The following is an 11,925-nucleotide window of genomic DNA, read 5'->3' on the forward strand; positions in this document are numbered from 1 at the left end:
AATTGAAAATTTAAAAATATCTTACTGCCAAGACCCAAATTTAAAAAACACAAAAGGCCCCCCCCCCCCCCAAGTTGTCTTGGTAACATGATGGGACATATTTAACTCATCTCTAACCTCTCTGCACAGCGGTGTTCTTCCTGTGCACTTAGGCTGCTGATAGCTCTTTGGCAGTGCTCTGTAGCTGGACCCCAGCCTCTTGCAGGAAGCATAATCGATCTCCATGGCGATGCCCTCTGTCGAACGCTCCTTGGGTAGACTCTCTGCGTGGCTCAGCTCCCCATGACTAGATTCACGGTAGCCCAAGAAGTTCTTAAACCAAGTAAAAAGCTCTGGGAATTTTCTGTGAAAACACAAGGACAGTCTTGAGGTTAACGTTACTAGATTAATGTCTACAGGTACGAGAGATATCCAAGAAGCCACAGATTTACCCAAGAAACGGGATGACTAGCTGGACCAGCTCAGTGCGAGAAATCACTTCCTGGTTGAAGATGTGCAGACATCGAAGGAAGTTGTCATATGCCTCTGAGCTCCGTAGAGCCTTCTTCACCTGAGTTTTATTGTTTCAGCAAAAAAAAAAGTTGGATTTTAGACGATTTTATGTCATAATTATCAAAATTTTACTTCCAGCTAGATTTTTTTTAAATTATTAAATACAATAAGGCTGACCTTCTCAAAGAACATAGTTTCAGTGCTTGTGTTGAGTTTACTGACTTCAGCCATGCCGTGGGGCTTGCTGATGACAAGAGCCTTTTTCTGCAAGAGTTTAAATATGTTTCATAAATTAAACATTCGCTAATCTACAATTCATAACAGAATATTCAAATGTTCAACCTTTTCTTTATTTTAAACATCCATAGAGCTGACAGATGTCTTAGTGTACCTTGAAAGGCGGTGTGGATCCCACTCCAGAAGGTCTCCTGATTGGCAGACCATTTTGGTTCAGTCTCTGTTTGTTGTTCAGCGAGGGTCTCTTTACTGTGGGACCGTGATCATTACGGACTGACTCTGCTCTGTCTGGAGGACTCTTCCCCAACAACTGCACAGAGAAGTGCATATCACGATCAGACAAAACAGAAAAAAAGAAAAAGAACAGAAATCCAAATGTACTTTTGTTTCAGAAAACATTCCTGAGAAACTAAACAAAAAGGAATTCAACAAAAATATAAACAATCATGTTAAATAAAATATCTGGATTGTATCATTAAATTTTAATAAAAGCTTTAGAATTTTCTCAAGCATGCAAGACAAAGAATGTCTTGCATGTCAAACAAAGTGTTTGACTTAACATCCTCATTCTGGATAAATTGTTATGAAATTCTGAACCGGAGACTCTGAGGCTTGGTTAAGATTGTTGCAAGTTTTATCTCAGTTAAATTTCAATTATGATTTAAATTTAAAACATACATTATTCCAGCTTCATGATTTTGTACCCTGCTCGATTTGGCAGTTTTGTCTCTGGTATGCGAGTCATAGTGCAGTTAGCAAAGGCCTTTACAAGGTAACATTGTAATCACACGCAAGTTATAGGCAAATACCAAAATTCCAGTTATTTCAGCTAAATAAATTAAATCTAATTTAACTTTGTCACAGTATGGTAATTTATTTAATGTTGATGACAAACAAATTTAAGGCATAATTAAATGGAATTTAAGATCTATTTGGGAAAACCTGGAGGTATTTAAGATTTCTTCTTCTAAATCTTTAACTTTTGAAGATCCAGTGGTGCTTAACAGCTGAAGATATATTTTTTATTAGATATCCAGTGACTAATAAAACACTGACCCAGTTAGTTTTGCATAACGATGCTGTGGCTGCATTCAGAGACTCACCACTGAGCTGTTTGCATCTGGCAGGAACTGTCCAAATTCTGACAGTAGGTCCTCTTGGTTCTTAAAAAGTCTGGCCACTTGAGTGTAAACCTCCTGTTCAGTCAGAGCTGGTGTGTAATTCCCCCCAGCCTCCTTAGCATTCCGCTGTTCTTTCTAAAACATTTAGAATCCAAAGAAAGCAGGAGTGAGTTGAATGTTCTTCAGAAGTTCCAGAGATTTTAAAATGTCATATTTTTCACCTGGTAAGTGTGCAGGATTTCCAGGAAGGCCTTGTAGATATCCGGCTGGCCCTGGAAGCGGTTCTTGATCTTGTTGACGTAATTTATGGCGTGGTTAAACTCCACAGGTTGGTTGTTCTGGAGAGGTGGCCCGCTGGATGGGGTGCTGCTGACGGGAGTGTGGGGCTGAACTGAAGGAGAACGTGGTGAGGCGTACGACGGGATGGATGGATTCGGCTGGCTGGTGGGTGTGTGGGCCGGAGACTGAATAAGCTGCTGAGAGAAACGACAACGCAAAAATATGTCATGCCACTAAACCACCACAAGCTATTACAATCAATAGACAGGTGAATAAGTATTCCACCTTGCTGGCTTTGTTTAAAGCAGGTTGAGTGGCGATAGTTGGGGTAGTGGTGGTGTGCAGGCTGGTCTGTGGGAGACTCTGGTGTTGTTGGAGGCTAGTTGGTTGGCTAGGTCCTCCAGTTGCTGGGATGTTTTGTACCGATATTCCTTGAGGAGTTATGTAGTGTATCTGACCAGGCGTGGTTACGTTCACCAGATCGTTGGTTTGAACCTCGATTTTATAACCAGGCGGCAGGAAAGTGTTAAAACCCATGATGAGGTCAGGGTGGCCCTTAAAGAGCTGCGACACACGGTTAATGACTCCAGGAGTGTCAATGCTGCAGAAACAGAATCAATGACACCGTATTATCACCTAAAGTACTTTTAACTAAACTCAAAAACATCAATTCTGAATGTGAATTTGAAACACAGAAGTATTATTGTTATTTTTTGTTGCTGTTATTTTTCAAAATCAACCGATGAAAACAAAGCTGACCTCTGGGATTTAAACTCTTTCATAATGTCGAGAAAATCATTATAAACTTGAGGTTGATTCCCAAACTGCAGTTTCACTTGATCCAGATAAGACAGGGCATCTTCAACCTACAAAGTAAAAAGTAAAAAAAAATATTAGCATATTCCCTGATCTGTTTTTTTTGTGGAAATACATGATCAAACAAAGATTTTTTTTGACATCTTAAGCCAAAAGCATTTGGTTGCTCAAACCTTTAACCGCTGAAACTGCTGTTGCTGCTGCTGTCCTTGCACTGAAGCTATGGGTGTGGGGGGATGAACATGACCTGGGACCACTGCAGGTCCCTGAGACTGCACAGCCAGGCTATGTGTATGAGGGCCAATATGTGGTGTGGCATTGTTGTGCCCATGTCCACTTGTGCTTTGAGGCATAGTAGGCACCTTTAAGGCAGAAATAGAACAGAACCAAGTAAATACTAGTTGCATAAAAAGCAGGTTTCTAACTGTCATTGACTTTAAAAAAATATATGTCAGAATGTAAATATTTGCCTCATATCATACCTGGTAGGCCTGGGGCAGAGAGTACTGTATACCAGTTGAGGGCTGCATGGTGTCTGCAGCAGCCTCAACAACAGGTGGGGCCGGGACAAGGGCCCGTTGAAAGCCTTCTCCAATAGCTTGAACTGGTGGACGGCGTGGTTGCTGCTGCACAAAAATCGGTTCTGGGTCTTCTGCACGTCTCTTCATGGTATACACATACTCAGACTAGAGCATACTTTACTAGAGCTTAAAAGAAAAAAAAACACAAGAATACTTCTTAAACTTTCTCACTTACATTCTAAATGTAGTCATTAGGGCAGTGCTGGATTTAAAACTGTGAAACAAATCTCCAAACGCCCACTGACACACCTCAGAAAACAGTTAACAGTGCAACTGTCCGTGTTGCTGGATTATTAGCCTATTATTAGCGACATAGTGAGCAATATTTTTCAACCGGCAATGATTAATAGGATATGCGTCATTCATAGCAAGTAGAACTGCACAATACACTAAATTGCAATCGCCATTTCAATAACAACAGTCTAGATTCTGTACAGTACTGCATCCTAAGTACTGGGGAAGCACAATCGACATGCCAATGATATATTTGTTTATTTAAGGATACCATTTGTTCGTATCATAGTAGAGAATATTCTTCCTGGGTCCAGACCAAACAATGCAATTAAATCATCATTCAGAGGCATTACAAACAGCCATTATGTTATTTTTTAAGACACAAACAAAATTAAACACAAAATTCAAACCAAACGTTTCAAGAGTAATAATGTCTGACAAATGTTACGAAAAGACATAACACATTACCATGCAAAGTATTTCAGCAATATCAAAACTAAATTAAAAATATGTATGCCACCAATTGTATGGAATTTCACTGCACTTTATAGTCAAAGCAAATGAAACTTTAAACTAAAAAAAACAGCGAAATGGTGGGGAGATCATGACAATGAGTGAAAAGTGAAGAAGACAGCAGGTAATTGCTACCAATATCATCACAATCTTAAACAATCAGAATTTCAACTGCACATTTTACCCTACACAGATAAACTTTGTAAAATGTACAATTTTAATTTATTTTAAAACTTTTTCAGATGATTTTTTTTTGCTACTTCTAATAGCTCCAAACTTATAATTTCCCATAATTGCTATTTAGTTAAATATTTATTGGAGATTAATTTATTGATTAGGTGGCTGCACATTAATTCCCATCCCTTTACATCGGTCCAGATATGATTTGTTTTCTGCCTTTTCCAGTGGCACCCGATACTGGTCAAGCTATTTTATTTTACATTGGTTATTCAAGCCTTCCCTCGTGCTTTAAATATATCTTACGTTTCTTTTTTTTCTTTTTTTACAAAATAGCACAGCTGTACATAGAAAGTAATTTCTTGACGGTCCCTAAGTAAACGTCATCGGATTTAGGCAGAGGAGGGTAGTCTTTGTGCCTCATTGCTCTACACCACCGTCTGGGAAGAACACGGTGTTAGAGCGCAAACGTTTCAGTCGCAGATAGTGTGTCTTTGTCACATATAGCTTCGGTTTTTCTTCTTCGAAACGAGAAGCAAACACGCCAGACGGCGAAAGGCTGCGATATTAGTACAGCAGCGCAACAAAAAACCGAACATTTATCCGATTTATGCCTCCATTTTTGCTGGCACTGTCGATCGCTGCAGCGCTCTCGTCTCCCCTCCCCCTCCGTGCTAAACACCGAGCTATCCGTTTTCGGCAAGATGACCGCTTTCGCTGGTCTGATGGCTGACGTTGACTTTCGTCCGTTTCAGTTTATGTGGCAAGCAAGTTATGATTGTGTCTATAAGTTGGCAGCGAGACAGAACCAGAAAGTACTAACTTGTCACTGTCGGGTTATTCCTGAAAGAGCACTTTATTCAAACATCTGATGAGCTTAACTGACATTACCCTCTCCTCTCTGCTGGGTAGAAGACATGTAAGAAAACTTACTTACAGTCGTACAGTAATGGATCGTTTTGTCACTTTTCGTAAACAGTACACCACGGTGCTTGAATTAAGTTATATTGACAGTCATTCATTTAGCTAATCTTAAGTATCGTTAGCTCACGGAGACCGCTAGCAAGCTAGTGCTTGCGCTTTCAAACGTCGCATACACGTTCAAATAAGCGTTAAATTTGCTGATAAAGTTTCCAAAAACAGACTCTCTATTAGCAACAATAGTCTCTTAACAAAACTCACTTAAAATTTTAAGTAGGAAAGGCAAAAACCAACTAACTGTAAAATACACCAGGTTAGCCTGCTTAATGTTAGCCTCTCGGCTAATTCACGTTGCTAGCCTCACTGGCGACTAGCTTCAGTAAGTTCTCGGCGCTGCAGCCTGACGTTACCGCTGCTGAATTCCTCAGTTTTAAGATAGAATAAAACAGACCGACACGATTCCATCACAGTCGAAAAGCGACTAGCGCCTGCTTAATTTTTACGTCTTTTCGGCAAGGTTATGTTGCTGCTGGCTACCTTAGCACAACAACCAGACCCCATTACCACAGGAACCCTCGGCTAACATAAATTAACTTACCTAGATCGACTGCTAACAACTACAACTTTGCACTCCGATGTAAAGGATCCCCGACTGGAAAACTGCTACTCCAGCATTTATCAGGCGGTGATGAAAAGAGAAGGAAAGTTTTGAGAAGCGTTGGCAAACATAAATGTGAGAAATATAACTGACTGTAGTGGCTACGTCGCTAACAACAGTGTATGTATGAAGCGCTGTTCCTTGAACATAGGGGCGTGGTCTGCTGTGAAGGCGGCAAAGTCTCCGCCCACATCGAGCTGGGATTGGTCAGAATTCCAGAATGAAAACAAATACAGTAACGCTAGTGAGCAACAATCTCGCTAAAGGCATCAAAATACAAAATAAGGGCCGTGAGCGCGTAAAGTGCGAGGGTAGCTGTCAAGTAGATGGACATGCAGTCAGGGACGGATCAGTTCCCGATGTGCATGTGGCCGTAGAGGTACAAAAGACACCCCACTCATCCTTCACACCTCGGATACTTCTAAATATTGCATGAGTTGATGTAAAAAACATTATTTAGCAGCATTTTGTGCGAAAAGAGAAGACGAAATCAAGACAATAGAAAATCTCTAAAACATACAGCACAGTGAAAAAGTGTTTGTTACAGGTTTGTTGCTTGTTTTGAATCAAACACTTTTTAATATTAAAGGCAGTCAGGATAAATTCATAATAGAGTTTTCAAATTATGATTTATCTTATTAAGGGGGAAAACATAATCTATAGGAACATGTTCCCAAGTTCAGTTCCACTAGACAGATCCAGACCTGATTTCTGGTAGTAATAGAATAGTAATCTGGTCTGATTTCAGAAATCCCAAACTACACTATACTATATCTTACAACATAAAGATTGGAAATCCAATGATCTAAAGAAATTTGACCGATAAGAACCAAAGACATTGACATCTATGAGTCTAAAAAGGATTAGAAATTTATATATGGCTTTGGGACTCCAGCAAACTACACAGAGAGAGCCATGACCCACGAACTGACAAAATATTGAGCAGTAGTGAATCTTCCAAATAGTGGCCAACTTTATACCCCAAAAGTGCATTGATGGTTAATGTAGAAGGGCTAGTTGCTGGAAGTGCTCCATGAAATTTTTGTGATGGTAATTCCCTTTCAGAAATGCTGCATGTTTTATTAGATCAGGTGTAACAGCATGCACATGTTCCAAAAAGTAATACTTTTGTCTCGTTAGTCTACAGAATAGACTAACGAGATAAGACAGAGCTTTATTTTCTCATTAAGAGGTATTTTCTTTTTTGATAAAAATGAGACAGACCTTTTTTTGTTGTCAGCAGGGATTCTGGCCTTGGAATTCTCACACTGACCATGTTTTTGTCCAGTCTGTTTTTGTTTAATTGATGACTAATGAACATGCCTTAAACTTAAGTAAAACTTGAATTAGAATGGCCTAGCAAAAGTCAAGTCTTAATTCCAATTGCAATATGACACAATGATAAGGTAAACAATAATTATTTCGAACTGCTTTTTTCATTTAGTAGGGTTATCTTTGTCCACAAAGTACCCAGAACTACATCTAGTGCACTGCAGACTTTACTTGCATTCATTAAGGTCAATAATCTGAAACTTTTGTGACAAAAAGTGACAAAACAAAATAAATCTGTAAAAAGACACTTTTTCACAACACTGTATAAAATAATATGGAAGTAATGCATTGCAAAATATGTTAAAATTATGATTTCTTCATTTTAAGTTGCTTTTAATAAAAAAAAGCATTTGCCTAAGTATCAGTGCATTCAACTTTGCATTCATTGTAGCGTTTTATTTTTCATTCATGCTACAATAGCTTTGCAACAAAAGTCAACATTAATGTATTTCAATGTTTGTAGAAGTATTTATTATCAACAGCATATAGCAATAACATATAAATGATTTATAATATAAGAAAAATAATTGTTTTCAAGGAAAGTGAGCAGGTATGCACATTTTCAGTATAATGTGTAAGACAAACACTGGAAACCAAATTGTCTTTAAAACATAATGATGACATTTGTAAAATATGTTGGGGGGGAAAAATCACAGGAGAGATGATGGAGAACAAAATGTTTTTATCTGCTCAACTGAAAACATAGTTCATTTGACTTTAGGTAATTATTTGGCTTTCTTTATATTGCCAGTGTTATATTGAAATTTATCTGATGAACAATGTGTTTCTATCAGATAAGCTTAACAAATTTTGTGAAGTAAGTGAAATAACAAAAGAAGCATTTTACATTTCACTTTAAAGATAGAGATAGGGAAAGATGAATAACTAAATAGTGCAGCAATGTGCATTAGATTGGCTATGCCTCTATTGTCAGGTTAATCTGGAACAATTTCTTTTATCCTGCAAAGTTACATAACAAAAACATGCTGTGCTCCGTTGTCTGACAAGTCTTTGTCCAGCAGCTTTTTCATTGAAGGATGGCCATTTGGAGGAACATGGCGATAGTCATTAGGATCACACCAGTTATCCTGGATGTGGCCACTTCTGGAGCTACACATGGAAAAATGACAGGAGTTGGATACAGCGTTAGATTTATGTTATAAATCTAAATGGTAACTAAACACAATACTATCCATACCCCCTGTTGATTTTCCTTTGAAATTATTCTGACTCAGTTGCTTGAAAATATTGTTTCTGATAGGAAACAAGACAGGGATCTCTCAAAAAGTAATTAAATATATGTTTTTTTCCCCTCCAGCTTATTGTAGATATTACAAAAATGTTTATATTTTGTCTAAAAAATTATGAACAAGGTCAGTGCTCAACGAGACTGGGTGGGGCTAAAGACCACAACCCAAGGATCTTTGGTGTAGTTTTAGACTGTGATCTAAATTTTTGGCAGCCACATGGCAGTCTGGTAATTTGACAATGACCTTTCAGTTTAGAAGCTCATCACCTTATTCTTTAGCTCCCACAACTAATTAACTATCTTTCCCCTATCCACTATCTAATTCAAGATGGAACTCTGGCTGGGTCAATCAAGAAAAGTAATTTTACTTCCAATCAGAATAAATGTTGGTAAAATAAAAAGATTAATTTAAAACAGGGTCTACCAGGGGTATGAACTTATTTTGGTACGACTGTAGGCTATTTAAACTGGGACAGCAATGTTAGAAAAATGCAATAGCTTCCAATTTTTTGTAGTAATTTGTAAGTGTGAGACACTAATATGACAAATATTGCATAAATTGTCTACTATTAATCAACTGAAGTTGAAGTGAAGCATTGAAGCTGATCTCTTACCTTGAGATGCAGTAGTATTTGTATTTGGGTTTGTACTGGTTACATTGGGAATTTGAGAAGCTGGTGGAGTAGTTCCTGGCATAGTAGCTGTTTGGGAGGGGTTTGGTCCAGTAGCTGAGGGAGCATTACTTGGAGGAGGATTGGTTGCAGTGGTATTTCTGTTCATAAAATCAGCTACCATGAGACTCACAGGCCCAGAGCGGATTGAGTATGTGCTAGTGAACACGCTGTCAATCAGCATGCTAGAACTGCTTGAGTTGCTACACAGATCAGGGCATGTGTCAGAGGGCATGGTGGCAATGCACAGGTTGATTTTGCATTCAATATACATCTGGAAGTACAAAAAGCTGCAGTTAACAATAAGATCAAATAGAAAAAATGTGTATTTTAGAACATAACATAGTAAATGCAGACATGAAAGCAAACTACATGCATTAATACATTTAGCTAGGATTTTATCTGGTAGATCAACACCAAGCACAGCCGAAATATGCAGTGTAAAGAAAAGGACATACAGACTTTTGAATTTTTACCAATAAGTATAACAAAAGTATGCATTTATATTTAGTCCCTCTGAGTCAATACTTTATCGAACTTAAGATGCCAGCTTTACATGTCTAGAAATGTAAAACTTTGCAAAGAAAAAAAAAGTTCCAGAGCTCAGTTTTTTCCAGATTTTTGCTGTGGCTGTCTTCTTAAAGCTTCTTTCTTTTACATGTGTTTAAAATTTCCTCATTAAAGTTCTGCACATCAATAAAGTACACTGATCACACCTTGTGGAGATTTTGTGTTTGTTCTTTTTAAAAGATTACAAGTGAGAGGAGATTTTATTATGGTAAATTTTATGGAAATAAAGAGTTTTCCACGTTTTCATCAGGGTGGCTAATATTTCTGTCTGGTCAACAGAGCTCTGGGTTTCTGCTACTCTGATTAAGTACTTCAATGGACAGTTCAGTGTTTGCTGTTTTCTTTTACTCTTTCTGTTGTCAGATGGTAACTACACTATTTCTTATGTTTTAAATTTGTCTTTATTGTATAGTATCATTTCTTTTCTTGTTATTCTAATCTGGTACACCCAAATTAACAAAAATAAGATATATTTCATCCATCCATCCATCCATCCATTTTCTTTACACCCTTGCCCCTTAGTTGGGTCAGGAGGGTTGCTGGTGCCTATCTCCAGCTAACGTTACGGGCAAGAGGCGGGGTTCACCCTGGACAGGTCGCCAGTCTATCACAGAATAAGATATATTTCTATAATCAAATATTTTTATTCTCTAATTATTAGATACATCTTAAAGAACTTGGCTGCACTGGGTTTGATTTTGGGAAATCAGAGTAAAGAGAGCACATTGTCACTTTCTGTTTGTAAAAAAAAAAGAAAACCATTTGTCCTTTTTCCACTCATTTCCCAATTATCAAGTGCTTCATGTTGGTCTGTGACATAAAACTTCAAATAAAATTCATTGAGGTTTGTAAAGTAATTAACTGCACTCTAAAGCCACAGAAATGTTCCAGTTTAATCCAAAGTGATGGACCAACCAGTATTTAATTCACATCATCTAACTGTAGATAAAATAAAAATGAAAAAGAAAAACTTAAAGACTTGAAATGGGCAGAAAAAAAGCATAAGGTGTGACATAAATGTTGTTAAGTGGGATTCCAGACCTTTGTTCCAGAGACTGCCATTGTGTTTATATCCAGACGGTAAATCTTGGAAGTTTTATGTTCTGTAATAATCTCCAGTGTGTTGTTGGACATCATGCACCTGATACAGAAATTGAAACCAAATGATCTGTTTTAATGTTTCCTTCTACTTAAGATATATCATTCAGTATCTGTCAAATTTCAGTGGGATGTAAGTAATTAGGGTAATAATAATAATAATAATAATAAAAACAATCAAGGACACTGTACAAACTGAATAATAAAACATATTACCCTTTCTCCATGATAGGATGGCTGTCTGAATAGTCCTCCGCCTCAGATTCCATACAGTCTGTCACTATCATCTCAGCTCGATCAACACTGCAGTTAGACATCACATACAGGTCCAACTGCTTCACCATCTCCTCAACATGGAGACCAGTTTGAGTGCTGCTGTTGGAGGTGCTGCTTTCTGAACCTGTATCCCGACGAAATCTTGGAGATGATAAGAAATTGGAACGAAACCTGGGAGTGGATGTGAATCGTGCCATAGGCCCTTGTCCTGGAAGGTGAAACTCTAACCAGACCATAACCTCGCCAAACGTTTCCCTCTCTGTTGGCATGCCGATGGCATGCTGCGGCCCTTTGACCTGGGCTCCTGGGATCCGGCAAGCCAGAGGGAGGATGAGCGAGGGCCGGCGGCTGATCATGGTGTGATGCACGCTTTTCAAGGTGTTGGTATAAATCAATTCTGTACCAGAGTGCTGAAAACAAACAACATAGGATAACTTTTTATTGGTGCTGAAAATGTTGGTATCTGAAGTGACGTGACAAAAAGTTTTCTCTATGGCTAGATTTGGGTAAGTAAAAAAAAAAATACTTAGACTGTTAAAAGCTAAACATTCATTAAGTCAGAGAGATTGTTTCTTTCCCACAGACTAAACAATAAAAATATCATCAGATTCTCCAAAAGTTTTCATTTAAAATCTATAACCATCACTCCTACCAAGAAACTCAGTAAGTGTTAACCCTCCTGCCAGTTTCTGCACTTTGC

At 38.1% G+C, this 11,925-nt stretch overlaps 2 protein-coding genes across 3 annotated transcripts in view; both read right to left on the bottom strand.

Moving 5' to 3' along the window:
• LOC106952614 (paired amphipathic helix protein Sin3a-like) overlaps positions 1-6,184 on the bottom strand; it is a 20,622-nt gene extending 14,438 nt beyond the window's left edge. The window contains exons 1-11 of one of the 2 annotated variants that reach the window (XM_015040837.1): positions 5,970-6,184; positions 3,428-3,652; positions 3,119-3,307; positions 2,889-2,995; positions 2,415-2,730; positions 2,072-2,323; positions 1,833-1,985; positions 884-1,039; positions 670-756; positions 432-550; positions 118-343 (exon numbers count right to left, since the gene is read on the bottom strand). In XM_015040837.1, coding sequence (XP_014896323.1) covers positions 118-343; positions 432-550; positions 670-756; positions 884-1,039; positions 1,833-1,985; positions 2,072-2,323; positions 2,415-2,730; positions 2,889-2,995; positions 3,119-3,307; positions 3,428-3,613 — 1,791 coding nt within the window. In that variant the 5' untranslated portion in view covers positions 3,614-3,652; positions 5,970-6,184. Of the gene's footprint in view, positions 1-117; positions 344-431; positions 551-669; positions 757-883; positions 1,040-1,832; positions 1,986-2,071; positions 2,327-2,414; positions 2,731-2,888; positions 2,996-3,118; positions 3,308-3,427; positions 3,653-5,969 lie in introns of both variants that reach the window. The other variant, XM_015040836.1, reaches the window with a different exon arrangement.
• Positions 6,185-7,805: 1,621 nt separating this feature from the next.
• Positions 7,806-11,925, bottom strand: part of LOC106952616 (uncharacterized) — a 20,548-nt gene continuing 16,428 nt past the window's right edge. Inside the window, exons 12-15 of the mRNA XM_015040840.1 lie at positions 11,166-11,635; positions 10,893-10,992; positions 9,225-9,555; positions 7,806-8,471 (exon numbers count right to left, since the gene is read on the bottom strand). Of these exons, the coding sequence (XP_014896326.1) occupies positions 8,389-8,471; positions 9,225-9,555; positions 10,893-10,992; positions 11,166-11,635 (984 nt within the window). The 3' untranslated portion in view covers positions 7,806-8,388. The remainder of the gene's footprint in view (positions 8,472-9,224; positions 9,556-10,892; positions 10,993-11,165; positions 11,636-11,925) is intronic.

This window comes from Poecilia latipinna, unplaced genomic scaffold (assembly GCF_001443285.1).
Source record: "Poecilia latipinna isolate Pla-1442-1.1 unplaced genomic scaffold, P_latipinna-1.0 Scaffold530, whole genome shotgun sequence".
Taxonomy (NCBI): domain Eukaryota; kingdom Metazoa; phylum Chordata; class Actinopteri; order Cyprinodontiformes; family Poeciliidae; genus Poecilia; species Poecilia latipinna.